Genomic DNA, 24,895 nt, shown 5'->3' with positions numbered 1-24,895 from the left:
AACGTATGACGTTATATAGTACTATCATATAACGTATAACGTTGTATACTGTTACGTAATAACGTATCACGTTATATAGTATTACCATATCACGTATAACGTTGTATACTGTTACGTAATAGCGTATAACGTTATATAGTATTACCATATCACGTATAACGTTGTATACTGTTACGTAATAACGTATCACGTTATATACTATTACGTAATAACTTATAACGTTATATACTATTACGTAATAACGTATAACGTTATATGGTATTACCGAATCAAGTATAACGTTATATAATATTACGTAATAACGTATAGCGATATGTAGTATTACCATATCACGTATAACGTTGTATATTAATACCATATAACGTATAGCGATATATACTATTACGTAATAACGTATCACGTTATAAACTATTACGTGATAACGTATAACGTTATATACTATTGCGTAATAACGCATAACGATATACTACTACGTAATAACGTATAACGTTATACACTATTACGTAATAACACATAACGTTATATACTATTACGTAATAACGTATAACGTTATATGGTATTACCATATCACGTATAACGTTGTGTACTATTGCCATATAACGTACAACGATATATACTATTACGTAATAACGTATGACGTTATATAGTATCACTGTATCTTGTATAACGTTGTATGTTATTACCATATAACGTATGACGGTATATCCTATTACGTAATAACATATCACGTTATATACTATTACGTAATAACGTATAGCGTTATGTAGTATTACCATATCACGTATAACGTTGTATATTATTACCATATAACGTATAGCGATATATACTATTACGTAATAACGCATAACGATATACTATTACGTAATAACGTATAACGGTATATCCTATTACGTAATAACATATCACGTTATATACAATTACGTAGTAACGTATAGCGTTATGTAGTATTACCATATCACGTATAACGTTGTATATTATTACCATATAACGTATAGCGATATATACTATTACGTAATAACGTATGACGTTATATAGTACTATCATATAACGTATAAAGTTGTATACTATTACGTAATAACGTTTAACGTTATATAGTATTAGGATACATCTTATAACGTTATATACTATTACGATATAAAGTATAACGCTGTATAGCATTACGATATAACGTATAACGTTATATAGTATTACGATATAACGTATAACGCTGTATAGAATTACGTTATAACGTGTAACGTTATATAACATTATGATATAACGTATAACGTTATGTAGTATACCGTTACAACGTATAACGTTACATAGTATTACGATATAACGTATAACGTTATGTAACATTACGATATAACGTGTAACGTTATGTAGTATACCGTTACAACGTATAACGTTACATAGTATTACGATATAACGTATAACGTTGTATAGTATTTCGATATAACGTATAACGTTATATAGTATTACGATATAACGTATAACGTTAAATAATATTACGATATAACGTATAACGTTATGTAGTATACAGTTACAACGTATAACGTTATATAGTATTACAATATAACGTATAACGTTACATCACATTACGATATAACGTATAACGTTACGTAGTATACGGTTACAACGTATAACGTTATATAGTATTACGACATAACGTATAACGTTATATAGTATTACGATATAATGTATAACGCTATATAGCATTACGATATAACGAATAACGTTATATAATATTACGATATAACGTATAACGTTCTATAGTACTACGATGTAACGTATAACGTTGTATAGTATTGGGATATAACGCATAACGTTATATACTATTACTATATAAAGTATAACGTTACGTAGTATACGGTTACAACGTATAACGTTATATAGTATTACGATATAACGTATAACGCTGTATAGCATTACGATATAACGTATAACGTTATATAGTATTACGATATAACGTATAACGTTACATATGTTTACGATATATCGTATAACGTCATGTAGTATTACGATATAACACATAACGTTATATAGCATTATGTTATAACGTATAACGTTATGTAGTATACCGTTACAACGTATAACGTTACATAGTACTACGATATAACGTATAACGTTATATAACATTACGATATAACGTGTAACGTTTTGTAGTATGCAGTTACTACGTATAACGTTACATAGTATTACGATATAACGTATAACGTTGTATAGTATTTCGATATAACGTATAACGTTATATAGTATTACGATATAATGTATAACGTTATATAGTATTACGACATAACGTATAACGCTATACTATTACGATATAACGTATAATGCTATATAGTATTACGATATAACGTATAACGTTGTATAGTATTTCGATATAACTTAGAACGTTATATATCATTGCGATATAACGTATAACGTTCTATAGTACTACGATGTAACGTATAACGTTGTATAGTGTTAGAATATAATGCATAACGTTGAATAGCATTACTATATAAAGTATAACGTTATGTAGTATACCGATACAACGTATAACGTTATATAGTATTACGATATAACGTATAACGTTGCATAGTATTTCGATATAACGTATAACGTTATATAGTATTACGCTATAATGTATAACGTTATATAGTATTACGACATAACGTATAACGCTATATTATTACGATATAACGTATAATGCTATATAGTATTACGATATAACGTATAACGTTATGTAGTATTCCGTTACAACGTATAAAGTTATATAACATTACGATATAACGTGTAACGTTGTGTCGTATACAGTTACAACGTATAACGTTACAAAGTATTACAATATAACGTATAACGTTATATAACATTACGATATAACGTATAACGTTATATCACATTACGATATAACAAATAACGTTATGTAGTATACAGTTACAACGTATAACGTTACATAGTATTACGATATAACGCATAACGTTATGTAGTATACAGTTACAACGTATAACGTTATATAGTATTACAATATAACGTATAACGTTATATCACATTACGATATAACGTATAACGTTATATCACATTTCGATATAACGTATAACGTTATGTAGTCTACAGTTACAACGTATAACGTTACAAAGTATTACAATATAACGTATAATGTTATATAACATTACGATATAACGCATAACGTTATGTAGTATACAGTTACAACGTATAACATTATATACTGTTACGATATAACGTTTAACGTTATGTAGTATTACGATATAACGTATAACGCTATACTATTACGATATAAAGTATACTGCTATATAGTATTACGATATAACGTATAACGTTGTATAGTATTACGACATAACGTATAACGTTATATAGTATTACGATATAACACATTACGACATTACGATATAACGTCATATAATATTACGATATAACGTATAACGTTATGTAGTATGCAGTTACTACGTATAACGTTACATAGTATTACGATATAACGTATAACGTTGTATAGTATTTCGATATAACGTATAACGTTATATAGTATTACGATATAATGTATAACGTTATATAGTATTACAATATAAAGTATAACGTTATGTAGTATACCGTTAGAACGTATAACATTATATAGTATTACGATATATTGTATAACGCTGCATAGCATGACAATATAACCAATAACATTATATAATATTACGATATAACGTATAACGTTATATACTGTTACGACATAACGTATAACGGTATATAGTATTACGATATAACGTATAACGTTCTACAGTATTACGATATAACGTATAACTTTATATAGTATTACCACATAACGTATAACGCTATATAGTATTACGATATAACGTATAATGTTGTATAGTATTACGATATAAAGTATAACGTTATGTAGTATACCGTTACAACTTATAACATTACATACTATTACGATATATCATATAACGTTATGTAGTATTACGATATAACGTATAACGTTATATAGTATTACGATATAACGTTTAACGTTATATAGTATTACGATATAACGTATAACGCTGTATAGCATTACGATATAACATATAACGTCATATAATATTACGATATAACGTATAACGTTATGTAGTATATAGTTACAAAGTATAACGTTATATAGTATTACAATATTACGTATAACGCTGTATAGCATTACGATATAACGTATAACGATATATCACATTACGATATAATGTATAACGTTATATAGTATTACGACATAAGGAATAACGCTATATTATTACGATATAACGTATACTGCTATATAGTATTACGATATAACGTATAACGTTGTATAGTATTACGACATAACGTATAACGTTATATAGTATTACGATATAACATATATCGTCATATAATATTACGATATAACGTATAACGTTATGTAGTATACAGTTACATCGTATAACGTTATATAGTATTACAATATAACGTATAACGTTATATCACATTACGATATAACGTATAACGTTATATCACATTACGATATAACGTATAACGTTACGTAGTATACGGTTACAACGTATAACGCTATATAGCATTACGATATAACGAATAACGTTATATAATATTACGATATAACGTATAACGTTCTATAGTATTACGATGTAACGTATAACGTTACATATGATTACGATATATCGTATAACGTCATGTAGTATTATGATGTAACACATAACGTTATATAGCATTATGTTATAACGTATAACGTTATGTAGTATACCGTTACAACGTATAACGTTACATAGTATTACGATATAACGTATAACGTTATATAACATTACGATATAACGTGTGACGTTTTGTAGTATGCAGTTACTACGTATAAGGTTACATAGTATTACGATATAACGTATAACGTTGTATAGTATTTCGATATAACGTATAACGTTATATAGTATTACGATATAATGTATAACGTTATATAGTATTACGACATAACGTATAACGCTATATTATTACGATATAACGTATAATGCTATATAGTATTACGATATAACGTATAACGTTGTATAGTATTACGATATAACGTATAACGTTAAAAAATATTGCGATATAACGTATAATGTTATGTAGTATACAGTTACAACGTATAACGTTATATAGTATTACAATATAACGTATAACGTTATATCACATTACGATATAACGTATAACGTTATGTAGTATACAGTTACAACGTATAACGTTACATAGTATTACGATATAACGTATAACGTTGTATAGTATTTCGATATAACGTATAACGTTATGTAGTATACAGTTACAACGTATAACGCTATATAGTATTACGACATAACGTATAACGCTATACTATTACGATATAACGTATAATGCTATATAGTATTACGATATAACGTATAACGTTATGTAGTATTCCGTTACAACGTATAAAGTTATATAACATTACGATATAACGTGTAACGTTGTGTAGTATACAGTTACAACGTATAACGTTACAAAGTATTACAATATAACGTATAACGTTATATAACATTACGATATAACGCATAACGCTATGTAGTATACAGTTACAACGTATAACGTTATATAGTATTACAATATAACGTATAACATTATATCACATTACGATATAACGTATAACGTTATGTAGTATACAGTTACAACGTATAACGTTACAAAGTATTACAATATAACGTATAACGTTACAACGTATTACAATATAACGTATAACGTTATATAACACTACGATATAACGCATAACGTTATGTAGTATACAGTTACAACGTATAATGTTATATACTGTTACGATATAACGTTTAACGTTATATAGTATTACGATATAACGTATAACGCTATACTATTACGATATAACGTATACTGCTATATAGTATTACGATATAACGTATAACGTTGTATAGTATTACGACATAACGTATAACGTTATATAGTATTACGATATAACAGATTACGACATTACGATATAACGTCATATAATATTACGATATAACGTATAACGTTATGTAGTATACAGTTACAACGTATAACGTTATATAGTATTACGATATAACGTATAACGTTATATAACATTACGATATAACGTATAACGTTATGTAGTATACCGTTACAACGTATAACGTTACATAGTATTACGATATAACGTATAACGTTATATAACATTACGATATAACGTATAACGTTATGTAGTATGCAGTTACTTCGTATAACGTTACATAGTATTACGATATAACGTATAACGTTGTATAGTATTTCGATATAACGTATAACGTTATATAGTATTACGATATAATGTATAACGTTATATAGTATTACAATATAAAGTATAACGTTATGTAGTATACCGTTAGAACGTATAAGATTATATAGTATTACGATATATTGTATAACGCTGCATAGCATGACAATATAACCAATAACATTATATAATATTACGATATAACGTATAACGTTATATACTGTTACGACATAACGTATAACGGTATATAGTATTACGATATAACGTATAACGTTCTACAGTATTACGATATAACGTATAACTTTATATAGTATTACCATATAACGTATAACGCTATATAGTATTACGATATAACATATAATGTTGTATAGTATTACGATATAACGTATAACGTTGTATAGTATTTCGATATATCGTATAACGTTATGTAGTATACAGTTACAACGTATAACGCTATATAGTATTACGACATAACGTATAACGCTATACTATTACGATATAACGTATAATGCTATATAGTATTACGATATAACGTATAACGTTATGTAGTATTCCGTTACAACGTATAAAGTTATATAACATTACGATATAACGTGTAACGTTGTGTAGTATACAGTTACAACGTATAACGTTACAAAGTATTACAATATAACGTATAACGTTATATAACATTACGATATAACGCATAACGCTATGTAGTATACAGTTACAACGTATAACGTTATATAGTATTACAATATAACGTATAACATTATATCACATTACGATATAACGTATAACGTTATGTAGTATACAGTTACAACGTATAACGTTACAAAGTATTACAATATAACGTATAACGTTACAAAGTATTACAATATAACGTATAACGTTATATAACACTACGATATAACGCATAACGTTATGTAGTATACAGTTACAACGTATAATGTTATATACTGTTACGATATAACGTTTAACGTTATATAGTATTACGATATAACGTATAACGTTATATAACATTACGATATAACGTATAACGTTATGTAGTATACCGTTACAACGTATAACGTTACATAGTATTACGATATAACGTATAACGTTATATAACATTACGATATAACGTATAACGTTATGTAGTATGCAGTTACTACGTATAACGTTACATAGTATTACGATATAACGTATAACGTTGTATAGTATTTCGATATAACGTATAACGTTATATAGTATTACGATATAATGTATAACGCTATATAGTATTACAATATAAAGTATAACGTTATGTAGTATACCGTTAGAACGTATAAGATTATATAGTATTACGATATATTGTATAACGCTGCATAGCATGACAATATAACCAATAACATTATATAATATTACGATATAACGTATAACGTTATATACTGTTACGACATAACGTATAACGGTATATAGTATTACGATATAACGTATAACGTTCTACAGTATTACGATATAACGTATAACTTTATATAGTATTACCATATAACGTATAACGCTATATAGTATTACGATATAACATATAATGTTGTATAGTATTACGATATAAAGTATAACGTTATGTAGTATACCGTTACAACTTATAACATTACATACTATTACGATATATCATATAACGTTATGTAGTATTACGATATAACGTATAACGTTATGTAGTATACAGTTACAACGTATAACGTTATATAGTATTACAATATAACGTATAACGTTATATCACATTACGATATAACGTATAACGTTATGTAGTATACAGTTACAACGTATAACGTTACGAAGTATTACAATATAACGTATAACGTTATATAACATTACGATATAACGCATAACGTTATGTAGTATACAGTTACAACGTGTAACGTTATATAGTATTACAATATAACGTATAACGTTATATCACATTACGATATAACGTATAACGTTACATAGTATTAAGACATAACGTATGACCCTATACTATTTCGATATAACGTATAATGTTATATAGTATTACGATACAACGTATAACGTTATATACTGTTACGACATAACGTATAACGTTCTGTTGCCACGATAGATAAATACATAGTCATCGTCATCGTAACTTCTTCTTCCTTATACATATTTCTATCAAAATTCAAAGAAATATTAATGTGCATAACTTGTTATAACATACTGAAGCAACTATACTCACTCAAATATAGTTATCAAAACAGGTTTAATAAGTTTTGCACTTTGCCGAGGTGAAGCACATAAACACATTTCAAACACTGTCATTATCATTACAACTCCTTCCGAGTTCAAATCTCCTAAAAGTGGCCTAAGTGTTTCGATTATAATCGCTCCTCTTTGACTTAAAAATTCTTGGGGACTTAATATTACATATGCTTGAACTATATACAAACATAATTTTAAATGTTCAAATGATTTTTCTGAAAAATATAAAGATCATCAAGTTTTCTGCATGTTTATAAGAATCATAGTCAAATAGAATTATTTACTAACCTAATACAGCAGGCAAATTTTTAGTCAGTTCCGTTATAGCCAATGTTGGTGCAGCTGCATTTTGCAGTAAAGCTGACCGTAATCGCAAGCCATCTTCTAACAAATAAACGTGACAATTTTGATTGACGTCACAACTTAATGCAATAACACCTACTACTTGTGGTTCTATAAGGACGCTTTCAGAACCTAAAGCCTAAAAAATAATTCAAATATTATCTATTATTTAAAATTTTTAATAAAATCATTGAGTTATATATTTGATTTATCAATATCAAAATTAATAATTTGATTTATATTAATATAGTTTAATTCATTAAACAATATAAAAAATATGTACCTTTTCCAGATGTACAAGTGTTGAAATTATAGCACATCTTAGCATATTATGTTCTTCACATTCTTGCCAAAGTGCTGGCAAATATGAACTGAGGGCTCCAACAAGTGGGTTTATTTCACTACCAGCATGTTCAATCATAAATGATAACACGTATAACACATACATCTGAAAATTATTTAAAATATGTTTTTGCGAACTACAACAATATTTTAAAAGTAACATATAACAGTATATACATACATACCTTGGTATCACATTCTTTTACTTCTTTTAGGAGCGAAAATAATAAAGAGAATGCTGGTTCTAAATATGGCGAGAATTCTTCCGGATTAAATTGAAAATCATCTATCGCAAGTTTTAAAGCATCGCTTGCTGCTAAGCGAACACCCAGATCTTCTTCAGGACTCAAAACTTCAACCATAAGTTTGTATAATTCTGGTCTTAACTCTGTACTTAACTTAACAGCTGCAATTTTATTACAATACAAGATTATTACATAATAAATCCTACTTGTTTAAAAAGCTGCACTTTACTTACTTGTCCAGCGCCCAATAAGCCAACATACTCGTCTTCTAATAATTCTATAATTGTTACTTCGAATTTTCAACTCTTCTTTTAAGGTAGTTGAAAACCATTGATCAAAATTTACCTAGTAAATAGAAGCGTGATAAACTGGATGACTGACTATTTACACTGATTTTTTTGTGATATTTTGTTCTTACCTCATCGTATAAATCAAATGCAGCCAAACCAACTGCATTATATACTGCATCTTTTACTAGAATAGCATGCAAATTATTCGGGTCAACTGGTTGATGATGTCTTTGCATTAATTCAACTAAAACTGGTACAAGAACTTCTCCAAAATGATGGAAAATTACTACAAACAGACACTCCGTACAAGGCTAAAGAAAATAAAATATTAATTATAAAGTAAATAAAAATGTATAATTTTACAATTATAATACATTTATAAATATTTGTAAATAGTTGGCTATAAAATATTTACCCTTAAGCTATATTTCCATGATTCACCGCCATCATCGACAACTGAAAACAGTATAAATAAGAAATATAAAACATTCTACATACATATATATATGTACGTACAATGTTTATATATATACATAATATATATATGTCGGGTTGGCGTTACGATTAGAGTTAGGGTTAAGGGCGTGAAACGAATCCCTATTGACGCTAGACGTGATCGTTATGCGATAGAGGAGATATTTACTAGTGCAAATATGACTATGATGGAATTGGACAAGTAATCGCGATAATTAGATACTCGAGAAGCTATTGACAATGATCCTAGGCTCAATAACGAATCCGCGGTCAACGGGATGACGAACTTTACCCTTCGTTAGCGTCTAAGTTACTGTATTACTGTAAGTAATACTGTAAGTATTACTGTAATACAGTAAGTAATACTGTAAGTTACTGTAAGTTACTGTATGTTAGAGCAAGGGGCAATTATTACGTATACGAAAGACAGGTCGATTACTGATGAGATCGCACTAGAGAGAATGACTCTCCGTCGCGGTGACGCTGTCGAAGAAAACTATGATGGGTGTGCCTAAGGGCACGAGATCATCGGATTCGTGGAGAAAAGTCTTCGTTCGAAGGGTGAGGGAAATTGACGTTGCTGTTAATTGGTCAATTTCCATGTTGGTGGTTAGAGAAAAATATTAGCCGTCCTTGGGGAAAGTTGCTAGCGAGAAGCGTCGTTCGTGGAAGGATAGATTTCTCTTATCTTCCCGTAGTTGGGGCACAGGCTATTTGTCTATTTGAAAGACTTTGTATAATTGAAACTTAATATTCGTAGCGGGTCCTCGCCCAGCTAAACATATACTGTGGAGATGCGTTGGCATCTGGCAATCATCTTACCCGAAGGACAAAGTCTGCGTGTGGCGAGCCACGGGGCAGAAACCATTGAAACGTTTACCGTCGTGCCCTGTCCCAAGTATTTCTTTTAAGGAGAGCTATAGAATTACTTCATGCCTTTGTTAGACAAAACGTTCATCCCTTTGACCGTGGCTACGTTCGGCGACTGATTGTCGCCTCGAGCCCGAGCTCACTATCATAAATCTCAAATAAATACAGTCGGATCGAATGACAACAGTTTCTTAATACGGCTATGGTGAAATCTAAATTACAATACTAGGGGTCTTCCCAAAGTTCCAAAGGGAAGGTTCCTGTGTTCTTTCATCTCCGACACGGCCATTCTGACTATCACACGTCCTCGGGTGGATCTAAAATATTGGGTTCTCCCAACATTAGACTTGATATGACTAATATTTTACTCCTTTATAGTTTAGCTAAATTATATTACACTAGTTTATTTATGGTTTAACTAACTGTCCAAATAGATCAAGGGCCCAGGTTAACAACAAAAATTTCGATCGGACGTTCAATGATAAAGTAGGGAAGAAAAAAAACACAAAAGTCAGTAGCATTATGATTGGTATTCAAAGCGCCAGTTGCATTTTGTGAGTTACCAGTCAGACCGTAATGACATGACAGATCATTTTCGATTTCGTACACGGACGAGTCTCAGTTTGTTGGATCATATTACCGCACTGGGCGTGTGTGGGTGCATTGACGTAATAGGTATGTATGAAGACACTGAATGCGAGTGCAGTGTATGGGGACACTGAACACGGGTGCATTGATGTAATAGGCGTGTATGGAGACACTGAATGCGAGTGCAGTGTATGGAGACACTGAACACGAGTGCATTGATGTAATAGGCGTGTATGGAGACACTGAATGCGAGTGCAGTGTATGGAGACACTGAACACGAGTGCATTGATGTAATAGGCGTGTATGGAGACACTGAATGCTAGTGTGTGGTCACACTAGGCTTATGTGGGAATATCGAATGCTAGTGTGTGGTCGCACTAGGCTTGTGTGGAAATATCGAATGCTAGTGTGTGGTCACACTAGGCTTGTGTGGAAATATCGAATGCTAGTGTGTGGTCGCACTAGGCTTGTGTGCTAGTGTATGGTAACACTAGGCTTGTGTTACATGTCTATGTTACATGTTACATGTAACTATGTTACATGTCATAGTCATAGTGTTAATGATCCTCTGAGATCGGTGTAGTCATATCGTCATTGTCACTGCCATTGTCATCACTACAGACGTCCAACTCAGCAGGAACGCAACTATTCGGCATTTTCTTAATCTGTCATGACTGTATTTATACGATCGTTTGCCATCTAATGTCTTTAAAGTATATCTATCCCCTTCCAAAATCTCTGCTATTACGAATGGACCCTTGAATTTTGGCTCTAGCTTGGTTTGGTTTCTTTTCTCGTTTTTGCGTGGTACGAAATCACCGACATTAAACCTAACCACTTTAGCTTTGGTGTTATCGAATCTTTCTTTGTCGTGTTTGGCGCTACTTGCTATATTTTTTTTTTTTTTTTTTGTCGCCTGTTGTCTTACATCGGAGATGTCTATTCCTCTTTCTTCAACGCTATCAGGTAGCAACAAGTCGTACGGTCTTGCTGTCCTACCGATTAGTAGTTTCAGTGGGCTCGCCTTAGTCACGCGGTTGGTGGTGCAATTCAGGGCCAATTGTATCTCCCCAATCGCGTCTTGCCATGACCGCCCGGTCGTCTCTACTACCGTGAACATATTTTCAATGTACGCATAACACGCTCTACCTGTCTATTGGCTCTACTAGCACCGGTCGCTATCAAGCGAACTTTAATTCGTTTGCTTTCGCAGAATTCTCGAAATTCTTTACCCTTAGAACATCTTTCCTGATCTGCTATTATCCGGCAGGGACTTCCGAATAAAAATATAGCGGATTTAAGCGCTTTAATGGTGTTATGGAAATCTATCTTACGATTATGATGCAGGTATACGAATTTAGTGAGCACGTTGATCAAAACAATGACGTACTCCTTTGAATCGCTTTTACCACTCAACTTGCCTGTTATGTCCATGTGGACCGTATGCCAGGGCATGCTGGTCTTAGGTATAGGATGTAGTTCGGCTTGTATCTTACCTGAACTAGCTTTCGAAACTTGACAAGCATGACAGTTCTCAATGAATCGGCGAACGTACTTCGCCATCCCTTCGAACCAGTAATACTCGTATAGTTTCTCGAGCGTTTTCTCCCAACCTAAGTGCATAATTGACTGGTGCACATGGTTAATAACAGACTATCTAAAACCTCTTAGGACTACAGGTAAACAGAGAGTCCTGTCTTTTCTTTGTATCCTACGGTAAAGAGTACCGGACCGTAATTCGTATGTATTCGCGGTGTCTTCCGCGAGCTCATCGTTTTGCAATTCCTTGACGATTTCCAAGGTTTGAGAATCACGACGTTGTTCGGCTAGTAGCCAGTCTTCCGATATTTCGGCCAGATTGATTTCTTTCTCCGCAATTTTATCAATTTTACGGTGGTCTAAATCTACGGGGTTTCGCGAGAAGAAATCTACGTGGGCTGTCCGTTTACTTTCCAGATACATAATGTCAAAAACAAAAGTCTGCAAGTAGGCCCATCACCGATGGTCCCTGTCATTTAAATGTACTTTATTACTCGACGCTTTCGACGAGTCGCAATCCGTGACGACAAGAAATTCCCGTCCATGTAGATAGTGACGGAAACGCTCGACTGCGTTTACGACTGCTAACGTCTCTAGTTCGTAGGAATTATACCTAGATTCTGCGAGGGTAGTTCTTTTGCTGTAATACTCTATTGCTTTGCCTTTACCTTCGACTTGATGCGTCAAAATCGCCCCGTAACTCTCCGAGCTAGCGTCAGTATGTAGTTCTATCGGGTAACTGGGGTCGAATATCATTAACACCGGCGCGTCGGTCAGGGCGGAAACTGCCTGTTGTCTTATTTTCTCGTGCCTATCTGTCCAAGTTATATTTCTGTTATTTGAGATGAGCGCATACAGGGGTTTCATCACCTGTGAGAATTTAGGGATGAACTTTCGGAAGTATGAAGCTAACCCTATGAACTGCCTGAACTGTGTGGCGGCCGTTGGCACAGGTAAAGAACTTAAGGTGTGTATTTTACCCGGGTTGGGACGGACTTCTTCGTTATGAATTACATATCTCAAATAGAGCACCGATGTTTTTAGAAAAGAACATTTCGCAAAGTTAACAGAGAATCCTGCTTTTACGAGGGTATCTAATACGGTGTTCAATCTTCCTAACGCTTGATCTATCGAGTCGGCAATAACTAGAACGTTATCGAAATAAATAACAACGTACGAATGAGCGAGGTCGCCTAGGGCCTTGCGAATGGCCCTCCGAAAGACGGACGGCGCAATTTTTCAGTCCAAACGGCATCGTTATCTACTCATATTGTCTGTCGGGAGTAACGAACGCTGTATACTGCGCTGAATTAGGATAAGTAGGAATTTGGTGAAACCCGCTGGCCATATCCAGGCTAATAAAATATCTCGCCTCTTGCAATCTCGCGACTTGATCCGCAATAAGGAGTAAAGGGTACCGATCCGCGACGGTACTTTGATTTAGTTCTCGGGGAACCACTCGTAATCTATCTGAGCCGCTTTCTTCTTCACGAGTTACGTAAGGCTCGCGAATGGCGAATTACTAGGCCTTATGATCTTTGCTTTAATTAAAACGCTTATTTTCTCACGTACCGCTCTTCGGTCCTCCTCACTAAATCTATAAGAACTTCCTCGTACGGTGATGTTAGGATCAATTAATCGTATTTCTAACCGGCCTGTATTTACGCGAATACGTAGGGAATCCGTAACGAATGAATCTTTGAATTTGTCGAGAAGAGAAATTGATCGACTTTTATTATTACCATGTACATCAGTGTCAGCTTCATTAACGACGATCTCGTTTGCAGTGGTTTCATTACAGACATTAATTATTTTTGTTTTACACATAGCGAGGCTATTTTGTGTAATGTTACGTCAAAACCCAGACTTAGAGTTCCGCAACTAATCGCGATATCATATTTTAGATAACTATCAGCAAGGACATGAGAAATTGTCTTCAATGTAAAAATCATTAATACACACGATGAACAAATGGGAGGCGTATGTTTAATACAAGTATTTCCTGCTCCTCGCATTACTAATATGTCAGTCATTCTTTTGCCAGAAATCTCGAGGCCACGGACTCTTTAATTAGTGAACGCTCGGCTCCCGAATCGGAGTAAAATGGAAACGACTCACCCAGATGACTTGATCTACCCGATGATGCTTCCAGTACGTAGAAGTCGACTCGCCACTTGTTATTGAAATTATGGTTTTCTTTCATAATCAGGTTGACAGTTGCGCCCCGTGCAGCGGGGTCGGAACGTGCGATTTTAAGGGTTAAAACGTGGTAGCGAAAACTTGTTAGGTTTCACACTCGATTTTGCACTAGCGACTGGGTTACTCGCGCGCGATGGTCGTAAGTTCTAACACTGTTATAATCGGCACTGATCCCACTTCTGATGTCGGGTTGGCGTTACGATTAGAGTTAGGGTTAAGGGCGTGAAACGAATCCCTATTGACGCTAGATGTGATCGTTATGCGATAGAGGAGATATTTACTAGTGCAAATATGACTATGATGGAATTGGACAAGTAATCGCGATAATTAGATACTCGAGAAGCTATTGACAATGATCCTAGGCTCAATAACGAATCCGCGGTCAACGGGATGACGAACTTTACCCTTCGTTAGCGTCTAAGTTACACTGTATGTTAGAGCAAGGGGCAATTATTACGTATACGAAAGACAGGTCGATTACTGATGAGATCGCACTAGAGAGAATGACTCTCCGTCGCGGTGACGCTGTCGAAGAAAACTATGATGGGTGTGCCTAAGGGCACGAGATCATCGGATTCGTGGAGAAAAGTCTTCGTTCGAAGGGTGAGGGAAATTGACGTTGCTGTTAATTGGTCAATTTCCATGTTGGTGGTTAGAGAAAAATATTAGCCGTCCTTGGGGAAAGTTGCTAGCGAGAAGCGTCGTTCGTGGAAGGATAGATTTCTCTTATCTTCCCGTAGTTGGGGCACAGGCTATTTGTCTATTTGAAAGACTTTGTATAATTGAAACTTAATATTCGTAGCGGGTCCTCGCCCAGCTAAACATATACTGTGGAGATGCGTTGGCATCTGGCAATCATCTTACCCGAAGGACAAAGTCTGCGTGTGGCGAGCCACGGGGCAGAAACCATTGAAACGTTTACCGTCGTGCCCTGTCCCAAGTATTTCTTTTAAGGAGAGCTATAGAATTACTTCATGCCTATGTTAGACAAAACGTTCATCCCTTTGACCGTGGCTACGTTCGGCGACTGATTGTCGCCTCGAGCCCGAGCTCACTATCATAAATCTCAAATAAATACAGTCGGATCGAATGACAACAGTTTCTTAATACGGCTATGGTGAAATCTAAATTACAATACTAGGGGTCTTCCCAAAGTTCCAAAGGGAAGGTTCCTGTGTTCTTTCATCTCCGACATATATATATATATATATATATATATATATATATATGTATGTATGTATGTATACAAATATTTACCAAAACTTTCTGGATCTGTATCCCATAATTCCAATTCAGCAGGTGTTAAAAGAAAATAATGTGTTACCAGCCTTGAACAAATTTCTGCTAATGTTTCAGGTGTAAAAAATTCTTGTCTCAATTGATTTGCTCTCAACGTTAAAGGATTTTTCGTATCTGTATTAACAAATTTTCAAGCTTAATAAATCACACCCATAAATTTACAAAATACCATTATCCATCATATATACCTTTGAGAACTTTAGCTGGTTTATAGTATGTAGATAATAAAATGCCTTTCATTAAATTTAAACACTGTATAACAAATCTTTCAAAAGCTAGGGCTTGACCAGCTTCAGTGAAACAATAAAAAACAGAAAATTCTAATGATGTTGGTATTAGTTCTACATAGCAAAATGGATGCATTTCTAATACTCCTATTAATACTTTAGTTAAATGAATTATAAATTTATCGCATACTTCCATCTGTATACCTCTTGAAATTAATGTCTTTCCTAGAATTATATAAAAATCATTATTAAGAGAGACAAATATATAACTGATATTAAGGGTAGTATCAGAGGAGAAATATACTAACGACATTCAAGACAAGTTCTTGCACGTTCAAAAACAATTTCCAAGAATGACATAGCATCATGGGATTCTGAAGGCTTATTAAACCCATTTACAATAAGTGTTCTAAGAATTCTCAATAGAAGTAACGCTTTTTCCAAAGCTTCCTGTATCTGATTTGTGTCTGCCCCATTTGATGCCATTATAAGAAAAGATTCTGTGTAAGTATTCCACACATTCAGAATAAAACTGAACACACTACTGGTTAATTCTTGGAAGAGTCGTCTGCCAGGAACTAAACGTTTAGAGGCTAAACACTTAACAACATGATGTAATATTAACAGTGCCCGATGCTGGGCCAAAGGATTTTGTCCTCTTATAACATCCAATAAGGTTGGAATTAATGAGCGCCATTCTCTAGGCCAATCATATCTGCACAACATTATTTCGTTTAACTTATTTTATGAATCAGAGAGAAAAATAAACGCAAATTATTTAATCAATATCAATTACCTTGCAATTTTAGCAATGAGAGCTGCCAATTGGATAGCTAACTGATTTACAGGTTCTTCAAAGTTTACTATTAAACGTTGTCTAAGAAATTCCTTTTTGTCATCTGCAATTCCACTGTAGTAATAATGCATGTTATTTATTAATTAATTTACATTAAGATGTTAATACTATTAGCCAAATTTGATTGCGTTAAAGAATACTTACTTTGGAGCATTTTTTCTCCAATATTTATCAACACCATTTTTGAAACATAAAATAGCCATCCATCTAATATTGATACTCAAGGAATGATTAGAAAACACATTCTGAAATAATTATTAATATTTTACTCACAATATAATAATTAGACTTTCGTTAGTAATGAAAATAAATAACCTAAAATAATCTTACGTACATAAGCAAATAGTATATGCTTATATATGCTAGTTAAAATAAAAATGATCAGGAATAAATTTTTGCCTCCTTACAATCTAATCAAATTTATTTTACATTTATTCATGCAACTTACATATAACGCAGTGTAGAATCCCCTTTCAGTTTCCCATTGTTTTAGAGTTTGTTCAGCTGGTTTCAAAATAGTGGGATCCTGACTACCCGCTTGTTGAAGGACTTCTATCACTGCGACATCCATCTTCCTACAAAAAATTAATATATTCAATGTTTTACATTAAATTCAAATAGCTCATTGTTATTTGTTTTCCTCTGAAAAGATCGACTAAACTTAACTTTTTTCGGAAATATCTATGTATTAAATCAATACATGACGAAAATCATCAAAGACACTCTACATCAAAATGTCACACACGCCCGCAAGTCGGCATTTCAGAACGCTGCCCCCCTCCTGCTTTCGTCTCTTTCTGCAAAATGACAGTTATTGTTATAGTGTAAACCACCTTATTACTCGTAAAACGCGATTCTAGTCTAGATTTATTTATCCATTATTCATATATCGTATAAGGTATGATCAACCTATTATGATAATGTTATTTACTCATGTATTTAAGCAAAAATTCTAATATTTCCAAAGAGCTATCCCAGAACTAAAAACTAGTTCTTTCTAATAGACAACAGTATAAATAATACTGTTGATAGAATATGTTTCAATATTTACTTATCTTTTAAAGATAAAGAAACAATAATGTTTCTTCTTGCATTTATATATTTTCTATATAATAAAATATGTACATATACATTAGTGATTTGAAATATTTGAAAGAAATGTTATTAATTTTCTTCACATCTGTTTGTCAGAGAAATGTAATTCGTTGATGAATTAATTTACTACTAAAAATTTAAGCTATAATTTCTATGAAAACATAAGTATCAATATGATTTGTTTACAGATTTATAAGGAGTTTGTTTATTGCTATTTTCACTTTAAAATTTCATTGGACTTAAACCGGATATCCGGTGCACGCACTCTACTACGCATTCAGTGTCCGCTTGTGCGATATACGGTCTTTCTGTTTATAGCTCGCTGCATTGCTTGATACTTCTCACAATGAAGGTACGTATCCAATAATAATTTCAAAATCTAACAAATATTACAAACAGTTACTATAAAAATTTATATATTGAAATGCTATAAGTAATTTTAGATATATATAATTTATGAAACATTCGTTTATCTGTATACCTAACCAATGTTAAAATAAGACTTATTTCATTTATCTTCGGCATAAGTAGCATGAAGCAAGTCATATCCAAATGTAGAATACTTAACCCCTTATCCTACAATATCGTGCGAGAGATATGGTACGTCGATCGGGCCAAATATAAATAACACGTGTGAGAGACATGGTAAGTCATTCGGACCAAAAGTAAATAATACGTGTGAGAGACGTGGTACGTTCTTGGGGCTACACGCGACAAATACTTACTAATTTTCTTGGCCGCATTCGGATATGCAAATATATTTTCTTGAAAAATATTAGAAATTTATTCTCAAAAATGACTTCATAAAGAATATTAAGCGTTGTTGGGAACATTGTAAATTCAGCTAACATTGCAAAAAGTGATTTGATAGATATTTTAAATAATGATAGTGACAGTAGTGATATTTCACTTCCTGTACGAAAACGTTGTAAGCGACTGATTATTGAAGATGATACCGACGATGAAGACCACAGTAATCATCAACAATCAGCTATGGATTTGGAAAGAAGAGACTAATGATCCAAAAATCTGGAATTATACAGAAATTCCTGGCATAAAAGTGGCAATTTTGAATCAGTTAGGTGAAAACAAAAAAGAATTAGACTTTTTTAATATAATATTTGATAATATATTTTGGGAAAATATTGTCATGGAGACGAATCGATACGCAAACCAAATAATGAACAATGAAAATAAAAGACTAAAAATAGATAAAACTTGGTTTCCTATAGACTGTGGTGAAATCAAAATATATTTTGCACTATGTATAATAATGGCTGAAGTTAAAAAATCAACAATTCAAATGAATTGGTCTAAGAAAGCAGTTATAAAAACTCCAATTTTCTGAAAAACAATGCCGTTCAAAAGATTTCTGCAAATAACTAAATGTTTGCATTTTGCAGATAACAATTTGGCTAACAATACAGATAAATTATGTAAAATAAAACCTGTGATAAACTTTTTGAATCAAAGATTTAAAGAAGTATATACAATGCAAGAGAACATTACTATCAATGAATCATTGATGAAATATAAGGGACGCTTATCCTATAAACAATTTAATCCATCAGAAGGGGTAAGATTTGGTATAAAATTTTATAAATTATGTGAGTCAGAATCAGGTTATTGCTATGACCTTAAAATATACACTGGTAGTGATAAAATAAATTCTGGTAACAGTGCATTTGAAAGTGTTGTCAAAGAGCTATCACAGTCAATATTACATAAAGGACATACTTTATATTTAAACAATTGTTCTCCAAAACTGTGTAAAACTTTAATTAACAATAAAACTAATGTTGTTGGAACAGTGCACTGGAACAGAAATAATATGCCAAAAGATTTTTATAAAGTAAAATTAAAAAAGGGTGAATATATAATGAGAAGCTGCAATGGAATAATGGCATTAAAATGGAAGGATATACGAGACATTTATATTCTTTCTTCAAAACACAAAATAGCAGAATGATAGGAATTGACCGGCAAGACCGAATGCTAGCATGCTTCCCTGTGATGAGGAAATGTATGAAAGGATACCGAAAAGTTTTCTTTTACCGCTTTGATATTGCTCTGTTTAACTCATACATTTTATTCAACAAAATAAATACTCACAAAAAACAGACTTATGCTGAATATAGAATTGAAATAGCCCAATCATTACTAAAAAAATGTACCATTACCAGAATATATACGAAAAGGACGATTATCGAATGGAGATTTACCAAAGAGACTGCATGGAAAACATTGGGGTCATTTTCCCAAGCATATAGATCCAACACCATCGAAATCAAAGCCACCAAGAGCTTGTAAAGCATGCACAAAACATAAAAAACGTAGTGAAACAACGTGGGAGTGCAAAAGATGTAAAGTTGCATTACATGTACCAATACGCTTTGAAAGATATCACACGATTGAAGATTATTAAATTTTTGTAAATTTTTTCAAGACGTTCATAATTTAAAATATGTTTTTTTAGAAATTGTAATAAAAATGTTATTGATTTATTAGATTTATTATTGACTTCAAGATAATAAATCTTACTTGTTCAATGATCAGTTGGTAGTATTTATTTATCAAACATCCTGCAAAGTAAAATTAATTGTGCCTGTACACATGCATTTACAAAAAGACACGAACACTCAGCCAAATCATAAATTGGTTTGACATGTGACTGATCTTGTTGTTTATGGCACACACTATTGGAACTTAAATCATAAGGCAAGAGGCTAAATTTTCTTCATATAGAGCATTAAGATTTACAATTTTCATTATTATACTACGAAAGTACCTCATTAAAATGTCTTAGACGTTTAACCTATATTTCACTCTACAAGTATAAACAGCCGACCTTTGTGAATATATTTTATGGCTATTATCAAGCAAAAAATGCTTCATAAGTATAAATCAATTGAAGCCTTATTACAAGGTGCTGTATCTACTGTTATTTTATAGCATAGTGATAACGAGTTTCTTACTAGTCCCCTTGTATTTTGAATTTTTGTTTTAACTTTTTAATAAAGCTTTATATGGCTATGTATATATAACATTTTTGTTTGATTACGTACATTAAATAAACTGGCAAAAGCTGATAAATCTTTGCATATGCTGTATAATATTTGTGTTTTTTAGTTGAACGTATCGTATCCTGCAACAGGATGTCAAAAACTGTTTGAAATCTCCGATGAACATAAGCTGAGAATTTTTTATGAAAAGCGTATGGGCGCAGAAGTAGAGGCTGATGCTCTCGGTAACGAATGGAAGGGATATGTCGTTCGTATCTCCGGCGGCAATGATAAACAAGGATTTCCTATGAAACAGGGCGTTCTGACTAATGGTAACACAAGCATTTTTTATTCTAATTTCGTTTGATTTTAATTTTTTAAAAATTCCTGTAACTAGGGCGCGTACGTTTATTGCTCTCAAAAGGACATTCATGCTACAGACCTAGACGTGATGGTGAGCGTAAACGTAAATCTGTCCGTGGATGCATAGTCGATTCCAACCTTTCAGTACTCGCTCTCGTCATTGTCAAAAAAGGAGAAAAGGTATTAATTTGACTGTACTTTCTATCTATTATCCATGTTTCAGGGTGTATCTTAGAATTGTCTTATTATCTTATGATACTATCGTAAACATGGAAGATTAACTATAGTGTTTTGATTTGGGAGACTGTGTTATGTAATTTATACTTTTTCTCAGTGTATAAGCGATACACTAAAAGTCAACATATCTGTGGATGTAATGATCAGTGAGTTAAGTTATTAACACGTTCACGCCGGCGCGTATCACCGGTGGCTCGCGCTTGAGTCTCGCATCAGGCAGCGTACACTTGACTCACACTTGAATGTTCTATCAGATGGTGCGTACCATCAAAAATGTAGTTCGTTTAGTAACTAGAAAAAATCGCAATTTGAAATATTTGAAAATTTAAATGGAAATTTGACGTCTATTAAATGAAAAAGAAGTAGGATTTATTTTATTTCATCTCAATATTATAAACATACAAAACAAAAATTCGATAGTAAACACAGCAATTCAATATTATAATTACCTTACCTTAATTGTTTATTTATTTCTATTTGCAATTTTTAAACGCACTTGAAACAAAGTGCTGGCTGGCTCTCACAATGATTGCAGTATATCGTAATTTTTTTAGTTTTTTTTCATGGCATAATCTCTAATTTTTTTTATATAAGCATTTATAACGTTTCTTACTTCTTTTTCTTGACTTTCTTACAGATCCTTTATGTGAATGGAGAAAATGTGAACATTTTGTGAAGGTATTTGCTTTTCAATAGCCATTTCTGCAATGTGGTGATTATTGGTCAAAGATGAACAATAATTTTTTCTCTAAATTGCAAAATATTAATATCTTTATTACATTATCTTTGATATATGTACCACGGAATTATGAGTCAAGTCCCTCATATTAATTGTATAATAATTTTTTTGTACCATTTAACGGTTTTCCGTAAATAACTACAGTACGATGTCATTTGATAGGATAAGTCATCACCCCTTTTTGCATCGTTATAAAAAAATATCAGACTTTACTTCATCATTTTTTCCTTGAATAATTGTACACATGTGATTCTTGGAAGTAGTAAACATATAAACTGGTCTTTTGTCAATCCATTTAAAAAATTTAACTCTGCTACGATTTTCAAAACTCACAATGTGGCCCCGTTTTTGTTTTTGTATCGTTTGTGGCGGTAGAAATTTTTTGTTTATTTTTACAGTACCACAAATAAATGTTTTTTTCTGCCAAAGTTTTTTTCTTCAACCAAGGGCACACTCGTATAACAGCTATCTATGAATTGCATGTGGCCTTCAAATAATAATCCATACGAGTGCTGCCCCACGGCGAGAAATACAAATTGCAACGCCCACGTGAACGTGTTAAAGAACATTTTTAATGCTAAGAAGCATTTAATGTATAAGTTGATTAAATTCTTACAGGATATCCCGGATTTAACTGACAAGGAAGTCCCACGCCGTTTAGGACCCAAGAGAGCGAGCAAAATTCGCAAACTATTTAACTTATCGAAGGAAGATGATGTCCGTCGATTCGTTGTGAAACGACCAATTCAAAAAGAGGGCAAACCACAGCGGTCGAAAGCCCCTAAAATTCAACGTCTTATTACCCCACTTACACTCCAGGTTTGTACATATATGTATCTATATTTATATTGTTGTTTTGTTTCAGTTAAAATTTTTCAAAAGTATGGAGTTTATAGTAAAATAAAAATATGTTTATATAGAGAAAGAGGCATAGACTGGCTCTAAAGACGAAGCGTTGCTTGGCTCGCAAGCAACAAGCAGCAGAATATGCGAAGCTGTTAGCACAACGGCAAAAGGAAGCTAAGAATAGACATCAAGAAGAACTAAAGCGAAGACGTAGTGCTTCTATACGAGATTCCAAATCGGGCAGTCAGTCTGCACCCGCCATTCAAAAGTAAAAGACTGCAATGATACCGTCCAATACAATATGAAACTAACAAATTGTGTACAAATATGTTGTATATAAACCTATTAAATATTAGCTGTATATAAGCCTAATAAATATTTATATTTTTTTTGTAATATCTTGTCTTTTTGTAATATCACTTACATGTTCCATATTCGTAATGTTCATATATACACTATTATACTCGTCTAAATTTATACAGCATATACGTAAGGTAGAAGCTTATCATTTTAAGCAATTAGTAATTTTTAAAGTTTCTGAAATGATTAAGGTGGAATTATAGAGGTCATCATCAACATCAATGGTTATTTTAATATTATTCTTAATTAGTATTGTAGAGGTGGTATATGTTGTCCGTGATAGTAGTAATTGCCGGCTGTAGATGTCGCTGCTGGGATACTGCTAATTATTCTTCCATTTTGATGCGTGGAAGAAAAATAGGATCACGGGCGCCGGGAATCGAACCCGGGTCCCGAACGTTCGAAACCTAGAGTTGGTTGCTTAGTTAGTGTCGAGTAGCGGTATTTGTTGTCGAGTGCCGCTACAATACACCCTTACCAGAGATAACATTATAGATCTTAACGTGGTAAAGCGTCAGCCGATTGTTGTCCTATCCTTGCAGATGTTGTGCGATGTCTTCGATATGGTCATGGATACCTCTCGG

General features: G+C 32.6%; 2 protein-coding genes across 6 annotated transcripts in view; one reads left to right on the top strand and one right to left on the bottom strand.

Annotated features, from left to right (window-relative positions):
- LOC125385994 overlaps positions 1 to 18,485 on the bottom strand; it is a 120,620-nt gene extending 102,135 nt beyond the window's left edge. For all 5 annotated transcript variants that reach the window (XR_007225796.1, XM_048410359.1, XM_048410360.1 and 2 more), the window contains exons 1-14: positions 18,336 to 18,485; positions 18,118 to 18,244; positions 17,814 to 17,914; positions 17,610 to 17,723; positions 17,122 to 17,528; positions 16,775 to 17,038; positions 16,545 to 16,700; positions 10,033 to 10,073; positions 9,746 to 9,928; positions 9,561 to 9,672; positions 9,268 to 9,488; positions 9,024 to 9,188; positions 8,687 to 8,879; positions 8,376 to 8,613 (exon numbers count right to left, since the gene is read on the bottom strand). Coding sequence is in view for 4 of the 5 variants with exons in the window: in XM_048410359.1 (XP_048266316.1) it covers positions 8,376 to 8,613; positions 8,687 to 8,879; positions 9,024 to 9,188; positions 9,268 to 9,488; positions 9,561 to 9,672; positions 9,746 to 9,928; positions 10,033 to 10,073; positions 16,545 to 16,700; positions 16,775 to 17,038; positions 17,122 to 17,528; positions 17,610 to 17,723; positions 17,814 to 17,914; positions 18,118 to 18,240 (2,318 nt within the window). In the remaining variant the exon portion in view is untranslated. The remainder of the gene's footprint in view (positions 1 to 8,375; positions 8,614 to 8,686; positions 8,880 to 9,023; positions 9,189 to 9,267; positions 9,489 to 9,560; positions 9,673 to 9,745; positions 9,929 to 10,032; positions 10,074 to 16,544; positions 16,701 to 16,774; positions 17,039 to 17,121; positions 17,529 to 17,609; positions 17,724 to 17,813; positions 17,915 to 18,117; positions 18,245 to 18,335) is intronic.
- Positions 18,486 to 18,974: 489 nt separating this feature from the next.
- On the top strand, positions 18,975 to 24,347 carry LOC125385995 (40S ribosomal protein S6-like). Its single transcript, XM_048410363.1, has 5 exons — positions 18,975 to 19,116; positions 21,894 to 22,098; positions 22,164 to 22,309; positions 23,724 to 23,924; positions 24,026 to 24,347. Exons 1-5 carry the CDS (start codon positions 19,111 to 19,113, stop codon positions 24,221 to 24,223), a joined length of 756 nt encoding a protein of 251 aa, XP_048266320.1. The 5' UTR covers positions 18,975 to 19,110; the 3' UTR covers positions 24,224 to 24,347.
- Positions 24,348 to 24,895: the final 548 nt, after the last annotated feature.

This window comes from Bombus terrestris, chromosome 11 (assembly GCF_910591885.1).
Source record: "Bombus terrestris chromosome 11, iyBomTerr1.2, whole genome shotgun sequence".
NCBI lineage: Eukaryota > Metazoa > Arthropoda > Insecta > Hymenoptera > Apidae > Bombus > Bombus terrestris.
Note: the sequence above shows the minus strand (reverse complement) of the source record. Positions and strands in the feature narration are given on the sequence as shown.

Bases quoted from the DNA above. Each gene is read 5' to 3' on its own strand.
- LOC125385995 (XM_048410363.1), top strand. The intron at 22,099-22,163 runs GTAACACAAGCA...TCCTGTAACTAG, and splicing joins ACAGGGCGTTCTGACTAATG to GGCGCGTACGTTTATTGCTC. The intron at 23,925-24,025 runs GTTTGTACATAT...ATGTTTATATAG, and splicing joins TTACCCCACTTACACTCCAG to AGAAAGAGGCATAGACTGGC.